This window comes from Monodon monoceros, unplaced genomic scaffold, assembly GCF_005190385.1.
Source record: "Monodon monoceros isolate NGI ecotype Baffin Bay Population unplaced genomic scaffold, NGI_Narwhal_1 Super_Scaffold_7, whole genome shotgun sequence".
Lineage (NCBI taxonomy): Eukaryota > Metazoa > Chordata > Mammalia > Artiodactyla > Monodontidae > Monodon > Monodon monoceros.
Window position 1 is genome coordinate 99,629,733 of NW_021703784.1, and position 26,874 is coordinate 99,656,606.

General features: G+C 59.3%; 5 protein-coding genes across 10 annotated transcripts; 4 read left to right on the forward strand and 1 right to left on the reverse strand.

The window, feature by feature from the left end:
- The first annotated feature begins 88 nt into the window (after positions 1–88).
- Positions 89–4,647, forward strand: GPR137 (G protein-coupled receptor 137). Of its 5 annotated transcripts, none has more exons than XM_029209297.1 (8): positions 89–567; positions 1,667–2,066; positions 2,150–2,199; positions 2,925–3,150; positions 3,265–3,414; positions 3,540–3,668; positions 3,780–3,895; positions 4,188–4,605. In XM_029209297.1, exons 2-8 carry the CDS (start codon positions 1,710–1,712, stop codon positions 4,345–4,347), a joined length of 1,188 nt encoding a protein of 395 aa, XP_029065130.1. In that variant the 5' UTR covers positions 89–567; positions 1,667–1,709; the 3' UTR covers positions 4,348–4,605. The 5 variants fall into 5 exon arrangements, with proteins under 5 accessions (XP_029065130.1, XP_029065131.1, XP_029065134.1 ...); XM_029209298.1 differs by having other exon boundaries at positions 1,695–2,066; XM_029209301.1 differs by lacking the exon at positions 89–567 and having other exon boundaries at positions 705–2,066; positions 3,780–3,882.
- A 3,117-nt stretch (positions 4,648–7,764) lies between these two features.
- Positions 7,765–13,847, forward strand: KCNK4 (potassium two pore domain channel subfamily K member 4). The gene is made up of 6 exons (XM_029208991.1): positions 7,765–8,025; positions 11,012–11,135; positions 11,268–11,428; positions 11,621–11,807; positions 12,316–12,455; positions 13,136–13,847. Exons 1-6 carry the CDS (start codon positions 7,837–7,839, stop codon positions 13,538–13,540), a joined length of 1,206 nt encoding a protein of 401 aa, XP_029064824.1. The 5' UTR covers positions 7,765–7,836; the 3' UTR covers positions 13,541–13,847.
- A 408-nt stretch (positions 13,848–14,255) lies between these two features.
- On the forward strand, positions 14,256–17,037 carry CATSPERZ (catsper channel auxiliary subunit zeta). 2 transcript variants are annotated; one of them, XM_029207047.1, is made up of 5 exons: positions 14,256–14,276; positions 14,538–14,889; positions 15,764–15,843; positions 16,060–16,126; positions 16,850–17,037. In XM_029207047.1, the coding sequence occupies exons 1-5, from the start codon at positions 14,256–14,258 to the stop codon at positions 16,957–16,959; spliced, it is 630 nt and encodes a 209-aa protein (XP_029062880.1). In that variant the 3' UTR covers positions 16,960–17,037. The 2 variants fall into 2 exon arrangements, with proteins under 2 accessions (XP_029062880.1, XP_029062879.1); XM_029207046.1 differs by having other exon boundaries at positions 14,256–14,889.
- An 809-nt stretch (positions 17,038–17,846) lies between these two features.
- Positions 17,847–25,564, forward strand: ESRRA (estrogen related receptor alpha). Its single transcript, XM_029207539.1, has 7 exons — positions 17,847–18,023; positions 19,473–19,809; positions 22,716–22,832; positions 22,993–23,121; positions 23,539–23,706; positions 23,805–24,074; positions 24,505–25,564. Exons 2-7 carry the CDS (start codon positions 19,485–19,487, stop codon positions 24,762–24,764), a joined length of 1,269 nt encoding a protein of 422 aa, XP_029063372.1. The 5' UTR covers positions 17,847–18,023; positions 19,473–19,484; the 3' UTR covers positions 24,765–25,564.
- Positions 25,533–26,839, reverse strand: TRMT112 (tRNA methyltransferase subunit 11-2). The gene is made up of 4 exons (XM_029207541.1): positions 26,334–26,839; positions 26,136–26,237; positions 25,903–25,992; positions 25,533–25,815 (listed from the first exon to the last, which is right to left on the reverse strand). Exons 1-4 carry the CDS (start codon positions 26,409–26,411, stop codon positions 25,708–25,710), a joined length of 378 nt encoding a protein of 125 aa, XP_029063374.1. The 5' UTR covers positions 26,412–26,839; the 3' UTR covers positions 25,533–25,707.
- Between the last annotated feature and the right edge of the window lie 35 nt (positions 26,840–26,874).

Genomic DNA, 26,874 nt, shown 5'->3' on the forward strand with positions numbered 1-26,874 from the left:
GGGGCTACTAACGGCCCGGGCCCCGCCCACCACCTTCCTCCTGGGTACCTTCTACGTCTCCGGATGCTCAGCTCCCGACTTCCTTATGCCTTGGGCGTGTGTGGGAGCAGATGAGGGGTTCTTTGGGGTCCCCATCTGGGGTCCAGCTCCTGCTGACGAGTCCTTCAGGCCCTCTGGGCCTTAATTCCCACCCCTGTATAATGGGGATAATGACACCTCCCTCAGGAGTCGGTGATCCTTGTAAACTGAGTGGTGATTACTGTGGGTGAAGGCACTTTGCAAAGCCGTAATTGAAGCTCAGCCGTCGGATGCAACTGTTGTTGTTGTCACTGCTCCGTAAGAACCGGGTGGCCGACTCGGGAAGTCCCCCTCCCTCCTCCCCGCGGTGGAAACCTCGCACCGCCCGCATCAGGGGCGCCACTCCCCGCGCCAACTCGGGAGCACTCGAGATAAGAGAGGGAGCCTCCGCCCTGGCAGGATGACTGCCCCGGCGCAGAAGGGACAGGGGCCCCTGTGAGGGTGACCATAGGACTCGCGGAGCCTCGCGCCTGGCAGACGGCGGGCCAGGTGAGCGGGAACCGCCGCTGGCCAGGGAGTGCGCGGGCCGGCTAGCGCGGGCTGCGGGGCCAGGCGGGATAAGGCCCGGGGGCGGGCCCCGGAGGCCATCTTGGCTGAGGGCGGAAGTTTCGTTCAGAGACCGGGTGAAGGGAAGTCGTTACCGCCCCGGGTCGGGCGGCATGATCTCGATTTGAGGATGGGGAAGAGAAGCACGGGAACTGCCGGCCCCGCAAAGAAGCAAGGGCAGCTGGCCCCGGGCAGTGCCGGCCCCGGGCAGTGCCCACCCGGGCACTGGCCGGACGCGGTGCAGCCCGAGCGTCACGGCCGCTCGCCGCCTCTTGTAACCCCTGACACCCGCCGGCGGCGCAAGTCGCGCCAATTCTCGAACGGTTCCGCGCCGGGCGCGGCGCGGTTCTGCGTAGCAGGGGCCAGACTCTGAGCAATTTGCGTAGCGAACGGCGGCCGCGCAGGCGCAGGAGGGGGCGGAGCAGCGGGAGCCAGGGAGCCGGGGCCCCGCGTCCCAGCGACCGGAGCCGGCTACCCATCGGCGGCCTGAGGACCCGGCGTCGGCCTCCTCCCGCCCCCCGCGGCTGGGGAGTAGACGCAGTGGGGGGTGGGGTGGGGGCAGCGTCCGGAATCCCGAGGACGGAAGGCAGAGGCCCTCCCCATCCGGATTGTTGGAGGGGAGAGATTCCCCCAGTTTGGGGAGGGGGAGAGCCAGGCGTTGAGCGTCCCCGGCAGCGGCCGCTACCCTGAGCAGACTGGCGTTGGCCGGCTCTCCCCCTCCTGCCAGGACGACTCCAGCGACCTAGACCAGGGACCCCTTTTCTTCAGACTCTGCACCTCCCCCCCCCTCCCCACCCCCGGCTCTGAGGCTGGCCCAGATAGCAGTGTTCCCATCCCCCTCTGCCCTGGAGAGGAAAGGCTGTCCTTCCACACCCCTGAGTGAGGGGCCCAGGTTGCCTGTGCCCCGCAAAGGCAAGGGTCCCTCTATTCAGGGGGGGAGGGCCTGGCCAGCCACAACTTCTTTCCCCCTGAGCTCCCCATCTCTGTCTCTGCACCCTACAACTCCCACCCCTCCGTATTTATTTCCCTGGCCCCCTGCCAGCCCCTCCATCTCTGTCTCCGGGATTCAGGCCGCCCTCCCTGACATGGAGAGTAACCTGTCTGGCCTGGTGCCTGCTGCTGGGCTGGTGCCTGCGCTGCCGCCCGCCGTGACCCTGGGGCTGACTGCGGCCTACACCACTCTGTACGCCCTGCTCTTCTTCTCCGTCTATGCCCAGCTCTGGCTGGTGCTCCTGTATGGGCACAAGCGTCTCAGCTATCAGACGGTGTTCCTGGCACTCTGTCTGCTCTGGGCTGCCTTGCGTACCACCCTCTTCTCCTTCTACTTTCGAGATACACCCCGAGCCAACCGTCTGGGGCCACTGCCCTTCTGGCTTCTCTACTGCTGTCCTGTCTGCCTCCAGTTCTTCACACTGACGCTTATGAACCTCTACTTTGCCCAGGTAACCATGGTGACGGGTGGGGGTGGGCAATGGGGTGGCAAGCCCCAAGGGCCCCAAAGAATGATGGGCATCTCTGCTCCCAGGTGGTGTTCAAGGCCAAGGCAAAGCGTCGGCCAGAGATGAGCCGAGGCTTGTAAGTACTCGGGACACTGGTGGGTTCAGCCTCCAGGTCAGGGGCAGGGAGAAGCCCGGTGTCCATTCCTTCCTCCCTGGTAGGTCTGAGGCGAGGACAACCCAGAATATTTGTGAAAAGCTTGGAAGAGTTAGGCATCTGGTGCAGATGGCTCAGCAGGGGCATTGCATATGTGAAGGACAACTATAATAGAAACAGTTGAGATACTGTGAAGGGAGAGGGTACCAATTTCATCCATGATGGAGGAAGAGTTGGAGGCTCCAGCCCTTGGAAACTCCAAAGCCAAAGGGCACTTCTGGGTGACCTTGGGCAGTGATACTCTTGTCATTTGTATAACATCTCACAGTTTATTAAGAGCTTTCACAAACATCTTTAATTTTTACAACTTACTTGTGAAGCTGTTATTAGCCCCATTTGAGAGGTGACGACACTGAGGCCCAGCAAGGTAAAGCAACATGTTCATGATCACACACCTGGCAGGAGGCACAGCCAGGGCTTAAACCCAGATTTCTGACTCCCAATCCAGTGCTCTTTCTGCTGTACCACAGCCGTCAGTCATCTTCTGACCCCTTTAGCTTCAGTTTCCTCATCTGTAAAACTAGAGGAGCAGGGTTCAGACTGGATGACCTGAGGTTCTGATGGACACCGGGGTCTCCTGGGGGAGGCTGGGTGGTGGGGGAGCGCCAGGGGTGGTCTTCTGGGGCTGACCGTGTTGTGGGCCGCAGGCTGGCTGTCCGAGGGGCCTTCGTGGGGGCCTCGCTGCTCTTTCTGCTGGTGAATGTGCTGTGTGCTGTGCTGTCCCGCCGGCGCCGGGCACAGCCCTGGGCCCTCCTGCTGGTGCGCGTCCTGGTGAGCGACTCCCTGTTTGTTATCTGCGCACTCTCTCTTGCCGCCTGCCTCTGCCTTGTCGCCCGGCGGGCTCCCTCCACCAGCATCTACCTGGAGGCCAAGGTAGGGCCACAAGGGCTGATGCCTGAGTGTCCTGTGGGGTGTTTGGGGTCTTCAGAGTAGAGAGAAAGCTGGAGCCTACCCTCCCTAAGGATCCTCTGTTGTCATCTGTGCCAGGGGACCAGCGTGTGCCAGGCAGCTGCGATGGGTGGTGCCATGGTTCTGCTCTATGCCAGCCGGGCCTGCTACAACCTGGCGGCCCTGGCCTTGGCCCCCCGGAGCCGGCTGGACGCCTTCGATTATGACTGGTACAACGTCTCTGATCAGGTGGGCATTCGGCACGTCTGCCGCCTCCTCAGTAGCTGTGGCTCTTGGCCCCAAGCCGGCCTGGGCCCTGTCTGGGTGCCCCATTGGCACGACCGCAGGTTGGCACAGCCCCTGCCTCCCCACAGGCGGACCTGGTGAACGACCTGGGGAACAAAGGCTACCTGGTGTTTGGCCTCATCCTCTTTGTGTGGGAGCTGCTGCCCACCACCCTGCTGGTGGGCTTCTTCCGGGTGCACCGGCCCCCGCAGGACCTGGTGAGGGCCAGTGGAGAGGGGCGGCACTGGGGGTACCTGGGCTGGGTTCTGGGGGGTGGGGTAGGGCAGTGGGGGGCAGGAGGAAGCATCAATGGCGGCTCCCTCCCCCAGAGCACCAGCCGCATCCTCAACGGGCAGGTCTTTGGCTCCCGTTCCTACTTCTTCGACCGGGCACATTGCGAGGATGAGGGCTGCTCTTGGGAGCACAGCCGGGGTGAGAGCACCAGGTAGGAGTCCCGGTTCCACCTCAGGACCCCTGGGCTCCCGGGTTGCCCCATTGAGCCATGGGGACCTACAGCTGGGCCTTCCCACACCCCCACCCGTGCCACGATCTGTACCAGGTGAGGTCCCCTGTGGTTTGCTATTGCTAAAGCCTCCACCTCTCCCTCCAAGATGAAGTTTGCCATAGTCAGAGAGGTCTGGGTCACTGGGCTCTTCCAGGTGTCTCTCCCTCCCCCAACTCTTGCGACTGTGGTCCTAGTGACTGTCGTGGGACTGAGCCTGTTTCTCTGCCTGCAGCATGTCAGGCAGCCTAGGCTCCAGCAGCTGGTACGGTGCCATCGGGCGGGAGCCAGGCTGGTGCGGGGGCAGCCAGACGCGGACCACTCCTCTGCTCTTCTCCCAGGTTCTGGGACCAGGCAGCCACCATCACAGTCTCTACTCTACCCCACAGACGTGATCCCCCTTCATCTCCCCACAGAACACCCAGACCCCAGTCCCTCCCACCCTAGACCCCTGTGCCAAGTTCATCTGCCGCTTCTTGCCCGGGACCCCGGGGGCTGTGGCTGCCTCTTTCCCAGGCCGGCTCCTTGCTACTCCTGTTGTAGTGAGCTTGTGCTGTCCCCTAGGATGGGGGGCATGGCCCTGGCTGCCAGAGGCTCATAGCAGCCTGGCATGATCTACCACCTCTGCTTCTACACCAGAGCCAGCTACCTCTCCTGCGCCTGCCACTCAATAAACGGTGTCTGTGCCCCGAGTCTATTCACTGTCTGTCAGTTGTCTGCTTGTGTTTCTCACACCGTTGCCTGTTTGGTCTAAGGCTGATCAGACACCGGCCCTTGAGGGGGGCTGCTGGGCTGGGCAGGGGCCATTTACCTCCCCTGAGGCTGGTGGGTGAGGAGACGGAGGAGCCTGCAGTCTGAGGGGAAGAGAGACCAGAAGGACCCTGCTCCCACTCCGGTCCCCTCGCCGCTTGAATAATTTCTACTCTTTCCTCAAGATCTGCTTCAAATTTCACCTCCTTTATGAAGCCTACCATCTCCAGGTCAGGGAACTGTGTCCCCCCCTCCCGGGTCCCTTGGCACAGTGATTGCATGCCTCCTATGCCTCTTACCCTTAGTGGGTAGGCATTTCTAGAGACCCTGTTTCCCTGTCATTATGCCCAACCTGGCCTTCAGGTCCAGGAGTTAGTCCAAGGCCTGCGGAGGAGAAGCTGGCCAGTAACCGAGCAGCCCCCATCTCCCTAGCAGGTGTGGATTTGGCCAGATGGTTGGGCTGCCCCGACACAGCCTGCCTGGTGGTCCTGGGGGGCCCCTTCCCTGACTGTCCCTAATAGTGCAGTCACTGCCCTCCGTAGTCACAGCCCTTACAGATGTCATCTGTCCCTCGGCCGGGAGTCATTTATCAGAGGGTCTGTCTCCTGCCCATGTGTGTGGCCAATCGTTCCAGCTCCTGGGAGTTCCTGGGGCCTAGCACGGAGCCTGTCTTGAAACCCTTCACCTGGGACTCTTCTAAGTAGCAGGCCTCAGGGCCTCCAGAGAAGGCATCTGAGACTCAGAGAATCAGCTCAAAACTGGACCATCACTTCTTGTTGAAAGGAAAATTGCCAACATTTGTAGGGCACTTAGTTGTGAGTGCCAGGCTCTGTTTTGAGCATTTACAAATACCAACCACTTTAATGCTCAGAACAGCAGCCTGAGGTGAGAGTCATCCCTTTTCTGTGAGGACTGGGAGGTGGGGAGAGTTCGGTAACCTGTCTAGGCCCCCTACTGGTAGAGGATGGCCAGCCTTAGAGCCCATGCTTAAAACCACCCAAGTGAAGGGTGAGGCCCCCAGGCAAGAGGAGGGTCTTTGGCAAGATCAGAGTTGTAAAGAAATGGGTAAGAGCAGAGAGGAGATGAGTTCCAGGACCTGCCAGGGCCCTGCTGTTCAGACAGTGGGGGAGGGAGTGCTGGCACCCGTTCCTGGCTGGGGGATGGGCATGGAAGTGAGGAACAAAAGATGGGGATGCAGGAGGTGCCCCACCTTGATTTCCCAGAGCTTGGTCCCAACCCTACCTCGGCCAATTCCAGGTTGCCTCAGGGGATCCCCCACCCCTTTGTCCCCTGGGGTCTCCTCCCTCATGAGTGCAGAGCCCAAGGGCCAGGCTGTCCCTCGGGGCGGGGAGCTGAGGGCCCTTCCCACCTGGTAGTGGGCCTGGAAGATGCTGGGAGATTAGAGTGGAGCCTGTCCGAAGAGGTGAGCCGGCTGATGTCCAAGTTGGGGCCGTGCCGCTGGCCACGCTGGCTGGCCAACAGGGCAGAACCAGGGCCCCGGTCTGAGACTCCAGGCCTGACCCAACGGCGACCCCTCCCGGGCTCCTCTGCCACTCATCTCCCGGGACCGGCCAGGACTGGGGGGCTGGGCAGCCGCAGGTAAGGGTCTGCGGAGAGCTGCGCCGGAGGCGAGGACGAGGCACAGCAGAGGGAAGCGCGGCGCTGGAGGGGTTAAATGCGGGAGGAGGGGGGCTTCTGGCGGCGGGAGGGGGTCCCAGCACCGGCGGCCGCCCGCTCCGCCCCTGCCGCTGCCGCCGCCTCCGCGGCCCAGCCGGCAGGCACCGGCGAGGCCGCGCCGGAGCCCGGGCCGCAGCCGCAGCCGCAGCGGGGCAGACAGTGAGTGTGGGGCGGAGAGGGCGGGCGCGCTGGCGCGGAGAGGGAGTGCGGGGCGGCGAAGGGCGCCGGCCGGGCTCCGGGGCTGGGGCGCGCAGGGGGCGACCGGCCGGCAGAGGCGCCCACCTCCCCGTTCGTGGGCGCCTCTGGGAGTTCCGCGGCCGAGCATCCAGCCGCCGCCCGTCACGCTCCGAGGCGTCGGCGTGAAGACGCGGGGAGGCCGTGGGAGCGAGTGGCGGGGGTGCGGTGTCTGGGCAGTGGGCGCTGCGCGGTGGCCCCGCGGCCTGGGTATGTGTGTATGTGAGTGTGTGCACACAAGTGTGTGGGCCTCTGGGGGCCTTGGCCCGGCGCGCACGGCCCTGAGCGTCCGGTGTGCCCGAGAGGCCGGGGAGTATGCAGGTGGAGTGTGTGTGTGTGCGTGCAGTCCGGGCAGAGGCGCCTCCTGGAGCCGCAGGGTGGAGCGTGGGCGCGCGAGTCTTTGTGCCCGCGTGTGTGCGCGAGGGCGCCGCCCCCCGCTGTCCCGGGGGCTGACAGCTGTCCAGGGGATGCTGCACTGGTCCGGCCCTGGTCGCCCCCACCGCGCTGCTTCCCGGAACCCAGTACCCTCCCTTCCCCTCCGCCCTGCCTCGCCTCTGCGCAGCGATCCGGACCCGCCCCAGGGTTCCTCGAAAGCCCAGCGGGGCGCTGGAGGACCCGGGAGGCTCCCCGCCCGGTCCATCGCGTCTAGAAGAGGAGCGAGGAGAGTTAGGGGGGGAGGGAGAAACCGCGAAGATGCTGCCGCAGCCTCAGCGGACGAGCCGGGACCCGCCACCCCCGTCCCCGCCCTGCACACTCCTCTGTGCCCCCTCAGCCTCCAGCTGGAAGGCGGGTTCCCCAGGCCCCCTGCACGCCCCCAGCATTTCCTCGCTCGTCCTGCCTCTCCCTCGGCAGGCTCGGTCTCTCTTTCCCCCTTCCACTCTCCTTCCCGGTGCCCTCTTATCTTCTCACACCCTGGAGTCCCTGGACAGGGGCTGAGGGCCGGGCAGTGGAGGTAAGGGGGAGGACAGAGGTGGGGGGACTGGGTGTGTCCTGGTACCAAGTGTCCGGCCAGAGGGATGTGAGGAGAAGACGTCTGTGGGTAGTAGGGCTGGGGGCTCCAAGACCATTGGGTGTGTAGGGGTTGGAGGAGGGTGTAGGGGTGTCAGGTCAGGTTATTGATCCCAGCATCCCTGGTTCTGCCCACAGTGACTGCAGCTCCCCAGGAGCCCCCTGCCCGGCCTCCCCAGACGGGCCGTGGAATTGGCCGGTCCTCTGGGCGCGCCATGCGCAGCACCACACTACTGGCACTGTTGGCTGTGGTCCTGCTCTACTTGGTGTCTGGTGCCCTGGTGTTCCAGGCCCTGGAACAGCCCCATGAGCAGCAGGCCCAAAGGGAGCTGGGGGAGGTCCGAGAGAAGTTCCTGAGGGCCCATCCATGTGTGAGCGACCAGGACCTGGGGCTCTTCATCAAGGTGCGTGGGTGGGGGAGAGCTCCTTCAGCAGTCACCCGTGCCCCCCTGACACTAGCTGCATGCCACTGGGACCCTGTGCTGGAGAGCTGCTTCCAGACCCGCACCCCTGAAGGCAGGGTGCCGCTGGGGGGTGCAGGGCAGAGGCTGGGATCCAGGTCTCTGTGTTTTCAATATGGCGGCCAGGGCGGCATTTGTTTTCCTTGCTGTGCCTGGCATTGGGTTATCTTCCTAAAATGGCTCCTTCCGTGTGTGATAGTGGTTGAATGAAGGAACGCATGAAGGAAGAAATGAATACATGGCTGTAGCAGATGAGATATGTTACATTTTCTCAGGTCTAACTCACTGGTTTAGGGTTGCCAGATGAAGTCTGGAACACTCAGTTAAATGTAAATTTCAGCTAAAGAATGAATACTTTTAAAATATAAATATGTCCCGTGCAGTATTTTTATTTGCTAAATCTGGCAACCCTACACTAGTTCCTATGCTTCTTTGAAGTCACAGATGCCTCAGAGAAACCCAAGAACACTGTGAACACTTCCCCACCCGCTACCTCCAGAAAAGTGCACATATAAACATGTACTGATGATTTCGGAGGGTTTCAGGATCCCCCAAGCTGGTCCATGCCATCATGGATGCCAGGTTGAGCACACCTTCCCACCAGGACACATGCTTATGATATGGACGCTAGAGGGAGGGCGAGTCAGGGATGGGGTCAACTTTGGACCAATGACTAAAGAAAGTGTGGGTTGCAGCCTTCTGGGCTACTGTCAGGCAAGCACCTCTGCTGCTCTCTCTCTGATTTCTGAGCCACTGTCATATTAAAAAAAAATAAAGTAACATTTAACTTTAATACATTCATGTTTATTATTTTATTGAAAGGCACCCCTATTTCCTGCTCCTTCTTTTGGAGGGAGGAGCCATCAACATGGAGCCTCGGTGTTCCAGCTGATTCCCAAGGTGGCAGGACCTGGAGCAGAGATGAGGATGGGGTGGGTCCAGGACACAGGCAGCTTGACATTGTCTCTGACACCTCCAGAATGCCCAGCAAAGCTCCGAGAGGCCTGGGTAGGAGAGTGCCTGGCCAGACCACAGGGCAGGAGGAGGGAGGGAATCTGACCTATTTTATCTTCACAAAGGAATTCCTTTTTTCCTGGATTAAAAAAAAAAAAAAAGACGACGACGAAGAAGAAGAAGAAGAAGAAGAAAAGGAAGGGCAGAACCAAGCAAGGAGGGCAACAGCTGCTTTATTTCTCTTCCATAAATAGTCATGCAGCAATTATGCACCTACTATGTGCTAGGTGCTGTGCTGTACACCATAGAGTGAGCAGGGAAATTGATATTGGGGTGGAACAGATGCAGACTCTACCCTAGAGGATGTTACATCTAGGTGAAGGGACAAATCCATGGAAAGTTCACTGTAGGATTTAGTAGAAAAGGAGCTTTCATTACTTCCTTCTTTGTTAAATGCCTCTTGTATGCTGGGTCCTGGGCTAGGTGCTGGGGGCAAGGAGGGAGATGCCAGGGGCCTTTGGGAAGAGCTGGTAATTGAAATGAAGCAGGTTAGATGGGTAGAATTTGAGGGATGTGTGATTGGGTTGAAAGAGACTCCCAGGCAGAGGAACAGCATGGGCAAAGGCGTGGAGGCTGGAAAGCTCAGAGTGTTTTGCAGTTCTTGGATTTAACAGATGCCTAGTCATTTGAAGCAAAAATTAGAACACACAGAATGACAAAGGATTTTTTCCCCTAAGTAGTGAATTTATTGGAAAAGTGTTGCAGAATAAAATTAAACCACTTTTAATCATACCTTTCACTTCTTGGCTGTATTAAACAATTATCTCAGGAAATGGAATCATCTCAGAAAATTGGGGGATAAGGTCACTGTAACTTGAATTCCAAAATGGGGGTCCCAGGAGTGAAGACTGGGGAAAGGGAGGGTGGGACCGGACTGAGAAGGGGCTTACAGGCTGGGCTGGGGAGTTTGGACTCTACTCTGCAGATAGCAGGGAACAACGGAGATTCTGGGCCATCACTTTAGGAAGATTAATTTGGAATGTGTCTTGCTAATGAGGACTTGCAGTCAGAAAGAAGGTGGTTTCTGACCTCCATCACACCACTTGTGTCTTAGCTCTGTGCTCCTTGGGGAAGGGCCCCTCTGCACCCCCTCCTCTATATGCTCTAACCTCCATCACTTAGGGCAGGCACTCTCAAAACACAGACTCCGCCTCCGAGGGGGAGGCAGACTGGTTGTCAAGAGGGGCAGACACATGGCCGTTTCATTAATTTAATCATGTTTATTGATCACCTACTATGTAGCACAGGGTTTGGTTTGGACTTCAGCAGGGTGGGCAGGGGTTTGTGTATCCATGACCCTCCTAAAACTGGATGCAAAGTTTATTGGTATGTGAACCTTCCTGGAGGGAGGGTCCCTAACTTTCATCAGATTTTCGAAGGCAAGGGACTCAAACTCAGCTTCCAAAGGGGCGGTGGGACTGGTGGGGTCTGTGGAAAGCTGGAACTCACTGGGCACGATCTCTACATGGGGACTAATTTCACAAACACACAGTGCTTGCTTTGATGTGAGTGCTTTAATTTTCACAATAACTCTACGAGGTAGGTACTATTATCACCATCCCCAAATGATAGATGCAGAAATCGATGCACAGCTCAACTTCACCTAGCACCAAGATTTGAACCCAGGCAGTCTGGTCCCAGAGTCTGTGCTCCTGACCACTGTAAAACTGGAAATCTGTTATATGAAATTAAGGGGCCGATAATTCAAATGTCTCTAAAACAATGTGTTGGTCAAACAAAATTGGGCTCTCCAATTTGCAATGTCTGCTCTAAGGGATTGCCTTCAGGGAGACCAGAGGGCAGGGGAGAGGTGGGAGGGGTAAGGAGGGAAACACCTTGGAGACTGGACGGCCAGGGGGTTGGCTAGGACGGGAGGGAAGGACTGAGGTTCCTCCTTCTGCATCTTGTCCTGCAGGAGGTGGCTGATGCCCTGGGAGGGGGTGCAAACCCTGACACCAACTCAACCAGTAACAGCAACCACTCAGCCTGGGACCTGGGCAGCGCCTTCTTTTTCTCAGGCACCATCATCACCACCATCGGTGGGGGAGGGGACTGGTCATGGGAGGGGGCACGGGGTGGCTGGGCTTTCTCACAGGCGAAGGCGCAGGGGGAGGTAGGGGGGTGCCAGGCAACCCCTAGAGCTGCTATGACCCCTAGACCCCTCTGCCCAGGCTATGGCAACGCGGCCCTGCGCACAGATGCTGGCCGCCTCTTCTGCATCTTTTATGCACTGGTGGGGATCCCGCTGTTCGGGATACTGCTGGCAGGGGTCGGGGACCGGCTGGGCTCCTCCCTACGCCGCGGCATTGGTCACATCGAAGCCATCTTCCTGGTGAGCTGCTCCACACCCTGCGCGCCCTTGCGTTGGGCTCGGGATACACTTCCTTACATACCCACCCGGCACGTGAGCGGGGGGCGCCTGAATCGCGCGAACCTCGGACACGGGCTCCCAGAAGAGGGTTGTGGGGTGTGAGAGTTGGAGGTTTTGGTGACTCCTCGGCCCTGCCTACTGCCCTCCCTGCAGAAGTGGCAGGTGCCACCAGAGCTGGTGCGAATTCTATCGGCGGTGCTCTTTCTGCTGATCGGCTGCCTGCTCTTCGTTCTCACGCCCACGTTCGTTTTCTGCTATGTGGAGGGCTGGAGCAAGCTGGAGGCCATCTACTTCGTCGTGGTGACGCTCACCACGGTGGGCTTCGGGGACTATGTGGCCGGTGAGGCCACTTTCTTGGGTTGCACTTCCCTACCCATTTTATTCCTGCCCAGGGGCTCTGCAATCTTGCCTCTCCCTCCAGGTTCCACAGGGCGCTTGTGCGCTCACACGTGCTTGCTCCAATCCCTACATCCACTCACTGAATGCACCCTCACATTTTTCCAGGGATGCACCAACACCTCATGCCCACTTACGTTCTCGCATGCTTGCACCCCACGCATGCTCACACATATTAAGTGACCCCTTCACACGTGCCACATTCTTGTACACGTGCACCCCTCACACATGCTCACATTCTTGCACGTGAGCACCCCACTTTTCTCTTGCACACCTTCAAGTCACTCCCACTCATCTTCTTGCATCCATTCGCGCACTCTAGCTCATACCCACCGTCCTGGGGAGGGCGGATCCTCTCAACGAGTTGGGAAGAGGGGCAGTGAACCAGAGACTCACAGGCTCAAGGCGTGTCTCACAATCAACTTCTTTCTGCCCTCCCCGTGGCGTCTCAGGAGCCAGCCCCAACCAGAACTCTGCAGCCTACCAGCCGCTGGTGTGGTTCTGGATCCTACTCGGCCTGGCCTACTTCGCTTCAGTGCTCACCACCATCGGGAACTGGCTGCGAGTAGTGTCCCGCCGCACTCGGGCAGAGGTAGGCGCCCCTGCGTCGACACCGCGCCTGCGCCCTGGCGCTGATGCGCTGCTCACCAGCAGCAGGTTGACTAGTCTGCCTCCCTTCCAGAGTGTGGGCTCCCCAAGGCAGGGACTGAGGGAGCCCCAGTGCGCACCGGCCGGGAACAAAGCGATAAACTCTGACAGGTTTGCAGGTGACTCCATCTCTACTCTCATGGATAAGGTTACCAGATTTAGCAAATAAAGATAAAGGAAGCCCGGTTGATGTGAATTTTGGATAAGTTGCAAATAATATTTGAGTATAAATGTCCCAAATATTGCATGGGACATACTTACACTAAAATTTTATTTGTTGTTGTATTTTTATTTATTGTTCTAAATATTTTGTAGCCCCACTCCTTGCTCCCGGCCGTGGAGAGGGGGGAGGCGCAAAGGTCTCTGGGGGCACGGGAGGGAGAGCTGAAATAAAGTCCGGTCGGTCCTTTCTTCTGGAGAAAAGGGCACTTCCGCGCAGATGGAGGAGGGGAGAGCATGTGGCTGGGTGATGAGCTTTTCCCTTCTCCGGCCTTTTCCCACTCCTGAGGCAGGAAGACGAGGCGGAAAAGAGGGGCAATGCCTGACTGGTGAAGGGGCAGGCTCCCGGGGTTGCGGAGACGGTCGAGGAGCCCCGGTCGAGGACTGCCTTTCCTCCCCGCGCAGATGGGCGGCCTCACGGCGCAGGCTGCCAGCTGGACCGGCACGGTGACCGCGCGGGTGACCCAGCGAGTCGGGCCCACGGCACCACCGCCGCCGGAGAAGGAGCGGCCCCCCCAGCCTCCGCCGCCGTGCCCAGCGCAGCCCGCCAGCAGACCCCTATCCCCTGCGGCCCCGGAGAAGACCGAGCCACCCTCTCCGCCCACGCCGCCCACCCCGCCCACGGCCTCCGCGCTGGACTACCCCAGCGAGAATCTGGCCTTCATCGACGAGTCCTCGGACACGCAGAGCGAGCGCGGCTGCGCACTGCCCCGCGCTCCACGGGGCAGCCGCCGCCCCCTCAACACCCCCAGGAAGCCCGCGCGGCCCCGCGGCCCGGGGCGCCCCCGGGACAAAGGCGTGCCCGCGTAGGGGCAAGACCCCTGCCCGGGCCTCTCCAAGGGCTCCGTTCTTGCTCTCTCCCCGGCATGCTCTGCTTGTTTAACCAAAGAGCCCTCTCTCGACCGACCCGGCTGAAACCTGGGGAGGAGGCTACGGGTTGCTTGTCTGCCACTCTCTGCTCCTGGCCCCCTCCTCACTTCATCCATTTCCAGAACCCCAAGGCTTTCTGTCTCGTTGTCCGTCTGGGCCTGTCCCTCACAACATCTCACGACTGTGCCTCAAAGCCTACATCAATAAACGAAAACAGTCTGCATCGCTGCGGGCGTGGAGCTCCGGGGACGCGAGAGGGTGTGCGAGTGCTTGCGTCGTCGGGCCACCTCCGGGGCAAGTCAGCCCCCCCCCACGACCCCCAGGCCGAACCCTCCCCCCCACCACCACCCGAACCATCGGTCAAGGCGTGGCACTCTTGTCAGTGCTTGGACCGGTGTCTCTGCCTGGAGGTTAAGGATAGGGTCTGGCATGGGAATCTGCCAAGATGGGCGGTGCGTCCATCCTCAGTACAGCTATGGGGGCAGGGATGGGGAGACATAATGGCATCTAGTGTGGAGGGCTGTAGCTTGAACCTTCCCCGCGCGAGACCCCCATCGCCATTCTGGACGGGACCCTGCCCCTCCCCCTTCCTGGAGCGTGACCCCCTCCTCCTCGCCCCGAGGCCTTTGGCGACTGGGTCCGTTGGGGCAGAGCCATGGAGGAAAAGCCTTTCAAAGTAAGAACTCTTCCTGGTCCTCCTCACCCTGTCAGCCCCCAGACTCATCCTAGGTCCACCCTGGGCCCCTCCCTGGCTATCCTCTCACTCAGCCCTGGCTCAGGGCAGCTCCCAACCATCACCCCCCCCCCCTCCCCCCCCCCGCAACCGGGTCTCCGCCCCGGGGGGGGCCCAGGAAACCCCCCCCCCCCTCAGCCTGCTCTTCCTTTCCTTCCCAATTCCCCACGACCCTTGGCTTCCCTCGGTGTATGTGGCCTACAGGCGTTGGCCAAGTCTTCGGGCCACCGTGGCTCAGGCAAGTCGAGCCCGCACGACACCCGGAATCTGTGGACTACGGCCACGCAGTCGCAGCCGAAGCTGAATGTACCGCTGCCTACTGTCCGTGAGGACTCGGAACTGGAGGGCAGCAGCGTAGGCGGCAAGACTCGCTGGTCCTACAACCAGAAGGCTGGCCACGACTCGGACGGTGGCTGGGAAGAATCGGATGACGGAGAGGACAAGGACAGCTTCAAGCCAGAGGAGCTGGACGAGCACGCCTTGATGGAGCTGGAGATGCGCCGCGGCAGCTCCCTGGGAGGCCCTTTAGAGGAGGACGATTCCAAGACCGACGACGGTCAGTGTGGCTTCAATAGGCTGTGGGCGCCCACAGGGCAGGGCAATGGCCAGGGCCTCAGTTTCTATTGCTGTAAAATGGGGGAAAACTGTGGGACCCAAGTTTCTAGGATTCCCTGGAAGGGGCGCCAACGCTAATCTTCCACGCTTTAAATCAACCAGACCTTCTAGGAACGCCCCCTACCGGGCAGGCGTCGTACAAAGTCCTGGGGTCATAGAGACGAGCAGGAAAATGCACAAAGGGAGCGCGGTAGGACCTGTGCTTTTAATGGAATCACCCGGAGAGTTGAAAGGAGGGAGTTAATGCCTTTTCTGTGGATTTGCGCTGCTTGAGGAGGTGCCTGTCTTTCATTCATTAAGTCATTGGTTACAATTTTTAAGTACTTACTTCCAACTTTGCGCTGTGCGCTGATTGGGACATGCCTCCCCTTTCTCCTCACCACCTCTGCTCTCCAGCCCTTCATCAGGGAATTGGAACATATAACAATATAACAACTGCCATTTGTTGAGCACTTGCTGTTGTGCCAGGCACTGGGCTTCCCTTGCATGATCGCCTTTAAACTTCACAACCTCCATATGGCGCCATTCTTATTATCCCATTGTACAGATGAAGAACTTGAGGGTCAGAAAGTCAGTCACTGGCCTTAAGTCTCACAAAGTGGGGCAGTCATAACTGGAACCTCGGAGGGTGGGACAACAAAGCCCAGGCTTTAAACCACTGTCCCATCCTGTTTCCCACTAAAGTGGCACCTGGAGCTGGTCTCTGAAGGCCCCCCGCCCCCACCCCGGCCAACATGCCTACCCATACATCCCCTCTGCTCCAGGGAAGTCTCAGCAGTCTGCAGATGACTGATCCCTTTTTTCTCTTCTCCCAGAAAAGTCTTCTTCAGTGTCATCGCTCAATATCTCGAAGCACACACCCCATCGAGCCTACTGGGTGGAGCAGCAGAGCAGGGTTGGAGGCACCCAAGGAGACTGGGGAGTTTAGTGGGGGGGGTGGGGGGATGGGCAAGTTGGGGGTTTCAGGGGTGAGACGGTGGGGGGGCTTTGCAGGGTGGAGGGGCAGGCAGGTCGGTTGAGGGTCTTGGGCCTGGAGGGAGCAGGTGGGGCATTTCAGCTGTGGGCAGAGCTGGGGTCCCTTGTACATCTGAGTCTCTTGCTGCCTCTCCAGCTGCCCCTGCCCCTGACTGAACTCATGGAGAATGAAGCTCTGGAAATCCTCACCAAAGCCCTCCGGAGTGAGCCTCCCCACTCCCCATCCCCCCAGCTCCCACAAGAGACCTTGGGGGATTTGGCAGGGCTTCGGCCTGTGGGAGTGGGGTTTCAGGATGTGTCTGCCTTGTCAGATTCCCTTACCACCCACAAATATTCCAGAAGCCCCATTAAAAGTAAAAAGTTAGGAGACTGGGCACAGGGAGACCCAGTGGGGACAGCATGGGGTGACCGTCAAGGGCCTGGGCTCTAGCCTCAGTGCAGCCCCTCTCAACCTGATGTAGGTTTTCTAAGGCTATTTCTTCACTTGCCCATTGGGGATGACAGCCTTTCTGTGGCCTTGGCCCCTCCCTGGTTGCTGTGAGGAGCCTTTGGACAGTGGATTATTTGAGTAAACTTCCTTTGATTTGCCCTGCTTAGTTTATGAATGTGGGGGTGGGGTGGGGAGGGCTAATGGCTGAGACTGGGTGGTCGAAGCGGTGTCCCAAAAGCTGTCTGCTCCCAGTGCCCTAATTCAGGCCGGCAACATCTTCTCTAAACTTGCCTTCCTCATCCATCCTCCACCCCAACACCCCCATCCTACTCTGAATCCCCCATCTGTTTGGAGCACAGGTCTATGACTTGACCATTCGAAACAAACAGGCAGGTCCCAGTACCCTGGAGATCCAAAGTTCCCCAAAGAACAAAGACCAGCTGCTGGGGGAGGCCATGCCCCTGCTCACTGCCCTGAGTTGGGTTCTGCCCTCCAGGTTACCGATCGGAGATCGGCCGGGACCACTTCCTGACCAAGCAGCTGCAGCGATACATCGAGGGGCTCAAGAGGCGCCGGAACAAGAGGCTGCAAGTCATGGTGATCTGAGAGCACCGCCTCGGGCTCGAGTGACCGCCCGACTCCAGCCCTGGTCCCAGATCCAAGCCCGACCCTGTCCATGTGGATTTTGAGCCTTAGAGAAATAAAAGAGTCTTCTGTACATGGTCCGTGAGTCAATGCGTGGCTGCCCGCGTGAGGCGGACGCACGTGGCCCCGCCTTTCCCTGTGACCTTCACTCGGTCACCGCAGTGACCTTGAGCGTTCTCGGTTCGGGCCCTATCGGCTCCGCCTTCCCGGGACTCGAAATCCAGGACTTCTTGCATGCATTAGGTCTGCTTCTCCCACTCCGGGTTCAGCAGCTTTGTGGTGATATTGGGTGAGAGGTCCAAGTGCCCCGATTGTGTTATCCTGGGGGAAGGCGGAAAAGGGAAAGGGACAGCACCTCCTATCTAATTTGGGCGTGCTAGGCCCCGCCCCTCATGCATATGCAGACACCCTCCCCCCCCCCCCGCGCTGGTCCCGCCCTCTCATCTACATATGTATATCATCTCCCGGACCCTCAGAGGCGGCCGCTGAACTACCTCTCCCATTTCCCTTGCGCACAGCGCACCCCGCCTCCTTCTTTACGTAAGAACGCTCCTGGCCCCACCCCCTCCCGTAGCCTCTCCGCGTCTCCTCTGGCCACGCCCTCTCAGCGGCCGCATATACGCAACCAAGTACGCCGCTGCGGCTCGCCGGCGGCTGGGCGAGGCCTTCATGAAGGCCGGCCCGCTGGCTTCGCCGGCTCCGCCCTGACACGTCCCGGAGCGCAGGCGCTGCTCGGCCCACTTGCCTGATTAGCATAGGGCGCTGGGCCACGCCCCCTGCTTTGCATGCGCACGGCCAGCCCCGCCCCCGCTGTCAGCTGGAGGAAGCGGAGTAGGAAGCGGCCGCGATGTCCTTTTGTGTCCTACAAGCCGCCGGCGGCGCCGCCGAGTGAGGGGACGCGGCGCGGCAGGGCGGCGCGGCCCGAGGAGGCGGCGGAGGAGGGGCCGCCCGCGGCCCCAGGCTCACCCCGGCGCTCCGGGCCGCTCGGCCCCCATGCCTGCCCGCCCGCCCTGCCGGGGCCCCAGGTCCGGGGGCGGAGGGGAGCGCCGCTGGAGGGTGGGCGGGCGGTGCGCCGGGGCCATGTGCGAGCGAGGCAGGGAGGCGGGCGGGGGGCGGGTTCCAGGCGGGGTCCGGCCCGGGTCACGGTCGGGACCCGGTCGAAAGCCAGACAGGATCAGGGTCTGGGCGGGATATGGCGTCCAGGTCTTAGGGCGCCGGCCTGAGACCAGAGTCGGGCTTGGGCTTCGGATCTAGTCCCAGGGCAGGGTTCAATGCGGCACCTGGAGCATGCCGAAGTCCCAGGGGAGGGCCGGGCTTGAAGATGGGAAGGGTTCTCTGTCGGGGAAGGGGCTTTGAAGACCACGTGGGGGCGCTCGAAGGGGCCTAGGGCCACCCTCCTCTCTGGGTCAAAGGTCATCGCACTGGCAGGGGAGAACTTCCTCCTCCTTGGCGCTCCCCCATTACTTCCTGATAACCTGATAGAGGTCCCCCGCGGGCGGAGGGGGAGGGGAGGCGCAGCAACTTTAGACAACTTCCCGTAGGTGTGCGCAGGTTGGGGGGGCGGGGCGCCCCGTGGTGGAGGACTCTGCGGCAGCAGGAGTGTAAGAGCGAATGTGCTGGAGGGGGTGCAAGGAGGTGGAGCCACGCCCGCTGGTGTGCCTGGGGCTGGAGGTGGCGATGTGTCAGGTGTGAGAGGCTCTGTGTTTCCACGAGGGACTATGCCTGTGTGTGTGTGTGTGTGAGTGTGGGGGCATGGTGAGAGTGTAAGAGTGTGTGAGCGAGAGTGTGATTATGAGCCTTGGGTGTGACTGTTATGGGGTGTGCACTTCAGGAGTGTGCGAAGGCAAACGGGAGCATGAGTGAGTGCTGGGGTTTGGGAAAGGACATGTGTGAGCGTGAACCTGCCCAGGAGAGTGATTGTGAGCGTGTGTGTGCAGGTGAGGACACCTGAGGACCCAGGTGAGTGGGAGTGTGAGGGTATAAACACATGCACACATGTGGAGCACATCAACTACCCTTGGGTTTGTGTGCCTCAGTTTAGTTTCTCTCTTGAATGGAGGATACCCAGGTGTGGGGGAGATCACTGAGCTCTCTAACATCTGGAGAAAATTTGAGAGGTATCTCACTCCTGGCTGGGGATTCCAGACGGGGTTGAAGGTTGCTTGGGCACTTAGGTTACCCTATTCCTTGGCCTGGGTGGGAGTAGGGGGTTTCCAAGCCTCCTGCAGTTTCCCAAGTGGGAGACCGGCTGTCAGTTACTGGCTCTGGAGACTCTGTTTCCATGGCAACAGTCGCGGGCGGGGGGGGGGGGGCGGGCCTCTTCATGGGCAGCCTTCCTTGGACTCTGTCCCCCCCACCCTCTTGCTGAGCCTGGAAGCCTGGCCCCAGGCCTGGGGTTGGGCAACCAGGGTGACAGGGTGTCTCCATCCCCCAACCCAGGGCCTCCCTGTGACCTGACGGGTCTCTTCCCGCAGGTGACCAGCGCCATGTCCAGCCAGGTGGTGGGCATTGAGCCTCTCTACATCAAGGCAGAGCCAGCCAGTCCTGACAGCCCAAAGGGTTCCTCGGAGACTGAGACTGAGCCCCCCGTGGCCTTGGCCCCTGGCCCAGCTCCCACCCGCTGCCTCCCAGGCCACAAGGAGGAGGAGGATGGGGAGGGGGCTGGGCCTGGCGAGCAGGGTGGTGGGAAGCTGGTGCTCAGCTCCCTGCCCAAACGCCTCTGCCTGGTCTGTGGGGACGTGGCCTCCGGCTACCACTATGGTGTGGCATCCTGTGAGGCCTGCAAAGCCTTCTTCAAGAGGACCATCCAGGGTGAGCCCCCACCCCGCTCCTGTGCCCTTTGCCCTCTGGGCCTGGCGCTCCCCAGTTGGTGCACTGCTGGGTGGCAGTAGGCCCCCAGGCTGCCGTGATACCACTTGGGGTTGGCAGCCTGGAGTTCCCAGGCCCTCCTACCTCCCAGGAACGTCCTTTCCCTTAAATGTTAAATAAAGCCACCAGGATGTGTTGATGGATTGGATGTGGGGTGTGAGAGTGGGACTCAAGATGCCTCCGAAGTTTCTGGGTACTCCAGGCCCAGCACCTTCCACAGCGGCTCTGAAAAATTCAAAGCAGCCTCTGCTTACGCCTAAACTTTATTCTTGCTTCCTGCAGCTGCTGGCCTCTCACCAGCAGAGAATATGCCCCCTTTTGTGTTGATTTCCCCGAAGCAGCACGAGCACAAGGCAGGTTTTTACGGGTAACTGAGAGTGGCTACGTCGTACTTCAGCACCTAACTTTAAAAAGACTATTAGGCATCCCTGCCAGTAGTACTCACTGAGTTTTTCTCACTCAGGAGAGCATATCAAAATGCGAGTGAGCAAGATGGTGATGTAATAAGCGATATTTGGGATGTGCCCGTTACTTATATTTTTATATAAACCATTGGTTACTTGGGGGTTATAACATGTAGCCTTTTTGAGGACATTTCTTGAGTGCCAGGCACTGTGTCCTGTTACGTTTATGCTCTCAGTTACCCACACAGCAATCTCTAAGGTGCCAGCACTATTATAACTGAAGCCCAGAGAGGTTTTCAAAACTTTGTTCAGGTCCCACAGGTAGAAAAATGGCAGAAACAAGATATGAACTTGGGTCGATTGAGGTCCAGAGCTAAGCTCGTAAAGGCCAGACTGTTGCCTCTGCTTATTACTAATAACTGAACTTTGGACAGATGCCTCACGACTGATTGTGACATTCTAGCAAGTTTTGACTTGGCTGAGACCCGCTGGTCTAAAAGCTCCGTGCTCCCTTCTGGCCCTGAAGACCTGAGCCAACAGGTCCAGGTCCGGGTCCAGGTGTCTCCTACCCACCCTGGAATGCTTCGTTCTCTGTTGACAAATATTTATCGAGCACTAGCCGTAAATAGTGATCATTTATTGAGCATTTAGGTGCTGTGAGCCATGTTAAATGTCTTACCTTGATTTTCCCATTTAGTTCTCACAACTAACCTTTGTAAGAAGTAGTTTTTTTATAAAGTTTTATATTTATTTAATTTATTTATTTTTGGCTGCATTGGGTCTTCGTTGCTGCATCCGGGCTTTCTCTAGTTGCGGCGAGCGGGGACTACTCTTCACTGCGGTGGCTTCTCTTGTTGCGAAGCACGGGCTCTAGGCGCGCAGGCTTCGGCGTTTGTGGCGTGTGAGCTCAGTAGTTGTGGCTCGTGGGCTCTAGAGCCCAGGCTCAGTGTTTGTGGCGCACGGGCTTAGCTGCTCCGCTGCGTTTGGGATCTTCCTGGACCAGGGCTTGAACCCGTGTCCCCTGCATTGGCAGGCAGATTCTTAACCACTGCACCACCGGGGAAGCCCAGAAGTAGTTTTTAATCATCCCAGTTTTACAGATGGGAAAACTGAGGGTTCGAGGGCTTAGGTGTGGGACTTGCCCAAGGTCACACCATTGGTAAGTGGCAGCCTCCAGGATCCTTGCTCTTCACAAACTTGTGCTCTGCTGTCCTGGCCACTGTTCCAGGTGTGGGGGCATAGCTGGGACTAAGGCAGGATCGCTCCTGTCCTCAAGCAGTTTACATTCCAGCAGAGGGAGAGACAGAGAAAACAGTGAAATGCACACAGCTGTTACAGTACAGCTGCGGTGAGTGCTGGAGGGCGAGGAGCAGGGTGTGTGCCAGGGAACCTGGCTGGGTCTGGGACTCTGGAGTGCCTCCCTGAAGAGGTGTCTTGAGCTGAAGAAGCCCAGGTAGGTTGTAGGAGAAAGCAGGCTGTGAGGAGAAACGCACCACTGGACCGCTAGGGGACTCCCTGTCTTAGGTTTAATAGGATGTCTCTGTGTTGACAGTAACCTAAGGAGGCAAAGACAGAGCAGGAGCGGAGGTGACAGTGACTCTGGTCAAGGGTAGAAACAGTTGCCAGGGGCAGAAGAGGGGCGCTTCTGGACATAGTAGGAGGTGAAGCCCACCAGGATCTGTCAGTGGGTTGGGTTTGGGGTGTGAGAGAGGAATTAAAAATGTCTCCTGGATTTCTGCTTGAGCAGCTGGACACGTGCGGCTGCAGGCTTTGGAGGGGTAGGTTGGGGGCTCCATCTAGAGCGGCTTAAGTTTGTAGTGTCTTCCAGGCGCGCAGGAGGAGGCAGTGGGATACGTCTAGAGTTCAGGCTGGTCTAGGCCAGAGACGGAGATTTGAAAGCCCATGACTTGGTGAGATCACCATTTGAGTGAGTCAGTGGAGACAGGTCGGAGGGCCACCCTAGGGGTCTTCAATGGAAGGAGCGTGGGCCGATGCACAGAAACCACAAGGTGGCAATGAGGTGGGAGGAAAGCCGGGAGTGTGGTTTCCTAGAAGCAAAAGAAGAAAAGTGTTTCTAGGAGGGATCAATGGCATTAGATGCTCCATTGGGCCAAATGACATAAGGATGAGAATTGACCGCTTGATGTAGCAATGTGGAGGCCACTGTGGCCCTTGATGAGAGCAGCACAGCCCAGAAACGTGACTTGATAAGAAGCTTGGGCCAGGTGCAGCCCGACTCCTCTGGTCCCAGCCCCTCCCTTGCCCAGGCCAGGGCCCCTAGCCCAGTGGCCTTTCCCTTCAGTGCTCGGGCTTCCCTGCCCCATTCACAGCACTCCTGCTCTCCCCAGACCTGTGCTTACCTGGGGTGAGTCAGGGGACTCCTGTCCGCTGGGCCTCCTCCGGGCCCTGGGAGGCCGCCACTGGAGCCCTGCCTCTTCCTGGCAGGGAGCATCGAGTACAGCTGTCCAGCCTCCAACGAGTGCGAGATCACCAAGCGGAGACGCAAGGCCTGCCAGGCCTGTCGCTTCACCAAGTGCCTGCGGGTGGGCATGCTCAAGGAGGGTGAGCGCTGGCGGGGGCCTGGGCAAGGCGTGGGGGCTGGGCGCAGGGGGTTGGGCTGGGCAAGGCCTGGGAAGTTCCTGGCGGACTGGGCTGGGCAGGTGGGCTCTGGAGAGCAGGCCAGCCCCAGCCCCATGGACACAGCCCTGTCCTACAATTCAAGGGGTACGTCTGGACCGTGTCCGGGGTGGGCGACAGAAGTACAAGCGGCGGCCAGAGGTGGACCCGCTGCCCTTCCCAGGCCCCTTCCCTGCTGGACCTCTGGCAGTAGCTGGAGGCCCTCGGAAGACAGGTGAGAGCACAGTGGGGTCTTTGGGGGCTCTGGGGTTGGGGTGGAGCTCGGACATGGGAGACCCGTCTGACGTCATTCACTCGGGATAGTAGTTATCTTGGGCACTGGGACCCAAATCTTCCCTTCATCTATTCGTTTACTCATTTTCCCCAAGAAGTATTTACGAAAATATCCTTTTCTACGTCAGGCCTCAAGCAGTACAGCTGGGAGCAGGGAGTTTTCTGACACTCAGAACCTGTCCACAAACAGACGCTTTCCCTGGGAGATAGTGTAGCCCCTCCCGGAGAGAGGTGTCTGAGCCTGGCTGGCCAGTGGCTATTGAGGAAGGCCACAGGGGGACTGACTCTGGGAAGATGCTTGACCCTGAAGTGCTGGCAAGGTGATGAATTTGAGTGCCACTTTCAACTATCACTGCAGCCCCGGTGAATGCACTGGTGTCCCACCTCCTGGTGGTTGAGCCTGAGAAGCTGTATGCCATGCCCGACCCAGCGGGCCCTGATGGACACCTCCCAGCCGTGGCTACCCTCTGTGACCTCTTTGACCGAGAGATCGTGGTCACCATCAGCTGGGCCAAGAGCATCCCAGGTAGAGGGCCCAGGCGATGTGGGGCTTCCCTGGGTAGGCGGGGCCATGCCTGCTCTGGTGCGCTTGCTCAGCCAGCTCTGCCCCCTACTGCCCTGCAGGTTTCTCGTCACTGTCGCTGTCTGACCAGATGTCAGTTCTGCAGAGCGTGTGGATGGAGGTCCTGGTGTTGGGTGTGGCCCAGCGCTCACTTCCACTGCAGGATGAGCTGGCCTTTGCCGAGGACCTGGTCCTGGATGAAGAGGGGGCTCGAGCAGCTGGCCTGGGGGAACTGGGGGCTGCCCTGTTGCAGCTGGTGCGGCGACTGCAGGCCCTGCGGCTGGAACGCGAGGAATACGTTCTGTTGAAGGCCCTAGCCCTCGCCAATTCAGGTGAGTCTGGGGCAAGTACTGACAGGCCTCTTTGTAAGGCCCTCTGGTTTTTAACTCTGATGGTGGCACAGTCCCATTTTGCAGACAAGGAAAACTGTAGCTTAGGTGAAGAAAGAACAGTGACTTCCTGAAAGTCACAAAGCCGGGCAAGCACAGGTCCAGGAACTGCATGCAGGATCTTGAACCCTGGTGTCCATGCTTTTGTAGAAAGGTGAACCATTTAGTGAGAGAAAAGGTGATGGGGACAGGAGGTGGCCATAGCCGAGGGAGAAAGGGTGGGCCTTGGCTGATGGGCAGGAGCAGTGGGTGGTGCTTCAGCAAATGCTTGTCTGGCTCCTGGTTGGGACCCGTCCAGCGGTGCCCAGGCAGGTGTGGCTCTGCCCTCTCTGGAGACGGCCCACGTCAACAGCTCCCTCGCCTCTCCTTGCAGACTCTGTGCACATTGAAGATGCTGAGGCTGTGGAGCAGCTCCGAGAAGCTCTACACGAGGCCCTGCTGGAGTATGAAGCTGGCCGGGCGGGCCCCGGAGGGGGTGCTGAGCGGAGGCGGGCAGGCAGGCTGCTGCTTACGTTACCGCTCCTTCGCCAGACGGCAGGCAAAGTGCTGGCCCATTTCTATGGGGTGAAGCTGGAGGGCAAGGTGCCCATGCACAAGCTGTTCCTGGAGATGCTGGAGGCCATGATGGACTGAGGCGAGGGCTGGGCACAGGTGGGGGTGCTGGCAGGACCTGCCCAGCACGGGGTCAGCCCCAAGGGGGCAGAGCTGGGGTCTGGGCAGTGCCACAGCCTGCTGGCAGGGCCAGGGCAACACCATCAGCCGGAGCAGGCCCTATGCCCTCCCCTCCCCCCTCCCAGGGGGTGTCAGAAGCTGGGAACGTGCATGCCCAGGCTCTGGGCACAGTGCTGCCCCTCGCAAGCCATAACGTGCCCCCAGGGTGTAGGGGGCCTTGCGGAAGCCATAGGGGGCTGTAGGGGGCGTGCGTGTGTGTGTGTGTGTGTGTGTGTGTGTGTGTGTGTGTGGTGGGGGGGGGCAGAAGCCTGATCTCAGGGAGGGAAGGGAGTGGAGGCCACAGTCTCCCAGTGGGTGATGCTTTTGCTGCTGCTTAATCCGAGTCCCTCTCCAGAACAGAGAGGGATTTGGAGAGCAAAGGCCCCTGCTCCCTTCGCTCCTTTCCTCATCATTTGCATTGGGCATTACTGCCCCCCCCCTTGAAGCAATAACTCCAAGCAGGCTCCAGCCCCTGGGCCCCTGGGGTGGCCAGGGCGCCCACATCAGCTCCCACCCAGCCTCCTCACGGGGTAGGGAGAGCACTGTCTCTATGCCCTGCAGAGCAATAACACTATATTTATTTTTGGGTTTGGCCAGGGAGGCGCAGGGACATGGGGCAAGCCAGGGCCCAGAGCCCTTGGCTGTACAGAGACTCTATTTTAATGTATATTTGCTGCAAAGAGAAACCGCTTTTGGTTTTGAACCTTTAATGAGAAAAAAAATATAATACCGAGCTCAAGAACACCGTGTGTTTGGTGTGTCACTGGACCAAGGGTTGGGGATACACAGGATAGAAGTAGCAAACAGGATATACGTAAACAAAGATACACACGCTCACAAAATGAAAAACGGGCCTGGCACGCTTTTAAGTCTCAGTTTCCTCATCACTCAGCAGCATGTTGGGGATCCCACGGCTGATGGGGAACAGACGTCCCGACTCCGGGCATTGCAGGGTGCCCTCCAACACATCCACCTGCAGGAAGAGGGGAAGAGAGCTGAGCACTGACAGCCTCCAGGTGTGGGTGTATGGCCAGGAAGCAAGTAATGGGCTGGTTCTCACCTCCAGCAGAACGTGGTGCATCTTTCTCAGAAATCTCTCGTCATGCTCATATCCCTGAATCGGCTCTTTGGGCACCTCGACCAGATGCAACTGTGGGCAATAGGCCCAAATCATCTCTGGGTATCCCCGTCACTCGCCCTGAGGCCAGGCTCCCTGGCCTGGTGTAAAGGACTGCGGTGAGACCACCCCCCCCCCAAACCAAGGTGTGCACGGGAGAAAACGAGGGTCCTCACGGTGTCCGCAGCCTCCAGAAGCGCCGCCCACTCCACTTTGGGTATCATACGAGCTACGAAGTCGGGGTTGAACTCCACAGGGCTGATGCGGACCTCGGTGGCCTGCGCGGTGGAGAGATTTAGTTAGGCAGGTACCAGATCTTGGTTCTCCTACCCCTGCCCCCAGGAGAGGGGCCCGAGATCTCCCCCGGCCGGTACCTGGAGGCGCAGGGGGAAGCCACGGGGCCCCACCCCCCGCACATGCGAACTCAGCAGGTTGTGGGTGAGCAGCTTCATCCCGACGCTACGCGCTCTCGCGAAGACGGAACCGGAAGGAGGGCGGATTCCCCTGGCGTCATTTCCGGGGCTGCTCCGCTCTATCCTATTGGACAGCTGGGAGGAGCGGAACCGGCGAACTTGCTAGAACTTCCCGTGCTTGCCGGAGCGGAGGTCGGATGGGATCAAACGCTGCTCCCGGAAGCGTTTTGGCAGGAGATTGCTACGGCGCAGGCTCAGTGGTTTTGGCTGAGACAAACCTCAAATTGCTAAAAGTCGTGTACAACGCAAATATGTAAAACAGCTGCAATGCAGGGGCCTTCGTGGAATGCAAAATAAATATGCTTTACTCCTACACAGGCGCCTGACACCATCGTTCCTCGCCCCTTGCTTCGGTTAAGGAACGGAAATACTGCCCCAGTCCGTAAATTATGCCAATCAAAACAGCAGCACCCTATGCTTGCATGCAAATAAGCTGCGCGGC

What these genes read in the sequence shown, in the direction of transcription:
- TRMT112 (XM_029207541.1), bottom strand. Translation starts at nt 26,411, where the DNA reads ATGAAGCTGCTCACCCACAACCTGCTGAGTTCGCATGTGCGGGGGGTG. An exon ending in GCTTCCCCCTGCGCCTCCAG is followed by an intron (nt 26,238 to 26,333) that starts GTACCGGCCGGG and finishes TCCACCGCGCAG; the next exon opens with GCCACCGAGGTCCGCATCAG. An exon ending in TTCTGGAGGCTGCGGACACC is followed by an intron (nt 25,993 to 26,135) that starts GTGAGGACCCTC and finishes TATTGCCCACAG; the next exon opens with TTGCATCTGGTCGAGGTGCC.
- CATSPERZ (XM_029207046.1), top strand. Translation starts at nt 14,256, where the DNA reads ATGGAGGAAAAGCCTTTCAAAGTAAGAACTCTTCCTGGTCCTCCTCAC. An exon ending in CGATTCCAAGACCGACGACG is followed by an intron (nt 14,890 to 15,763) that starts GTCAGTGTGGCT and finishes CTCTTCTCCCAG; the next exon opens with AAAAGTCTTCTTCAGTGTCA. An exon ending in CCTCACCAAAGCCCTCCGGA is followed by an intron (nt 16,127 to 16,849) that starts GTGAGCCTCCCC and finishes TCTGCCCTCCAG; the next exon opens with GTTACCGATCGGAGATCGGC.
- KCNK4 (XM_029208991.1), top strand. Translation starts at nt 7,837, where the DNA reads ATGCGCAGCACCACACTACTGGCACTGTTGGCTGTGGTCCTGCTCTAC. An exon ending in ACCTGGGGCTCTTCATCAAG is followed by an intron (nt 8,026 to 11,011) that starts GTGCGTGGGTGG and finishes CTTGTCCTGCAG; the next exon opens with GAGGTGGCTGATGCCCTGGG. An exon ending in ACATCGAAGCCATCTTCCTG is followed by an intron (nt 11,429 to 11,620) that starts GTGAGCTGCTCC and finishes CCCTCCCTGCAG; the next exon opens with AAGTGGCAGGTGCCACCAGA.
- GPR137 (XM_029209297.1), top strand. Translation starts at nt 1,710, where the DNA reads ATGGAGAGTAACCTGTCTGGCCTGGTGCCTGCTGCTGGGCTGGTGCCT. An exon ending in ACCGGCCCCCGCAGGACCTG is followed by an intron (nt 3,669 to 3,779) that starts GTGAGGGCCAGT and finishes TCCCTCCCCCAG; the next exon opens with AGCACCAGCCGCATCCTCAA. An exon ending in AGCCGGGGTGAGAGCACCAG is followed by an intron (nt 3,896 to 4,187) that starts GTAGGAGTCCCG and finishes CTCTGCCTGCAG; the next exon opens with CATGTCAGGCAGCCTAGGCT.
- ESRRA (XM_029207539.1), top strand. Translation starts at nt 19,485, where the DNA reads ATGTCCAGCCAGGTGGTGGGCATTGAGCCTCTCTACATCAAGGCAGAG. An exon ending in CTGGGCCAAGAGCATCCCAG is followed by an intron (nt 23,707 to 23,804) that starts GTAGAGGGCCCA and finishes ACTGCCCTGCAG; the next exon opens with GTTTCTCGTCACTGTCGCTG. An exon ending in CCTAGCCCTCGCCAATTCAG is followed by an intron (nt 24,075 to 24,504) that starts GTGAGTCTGGGG and finishes CTCTCCTTGCAG; the next exon opens with ACTCTGTGCACATTGAAGAT.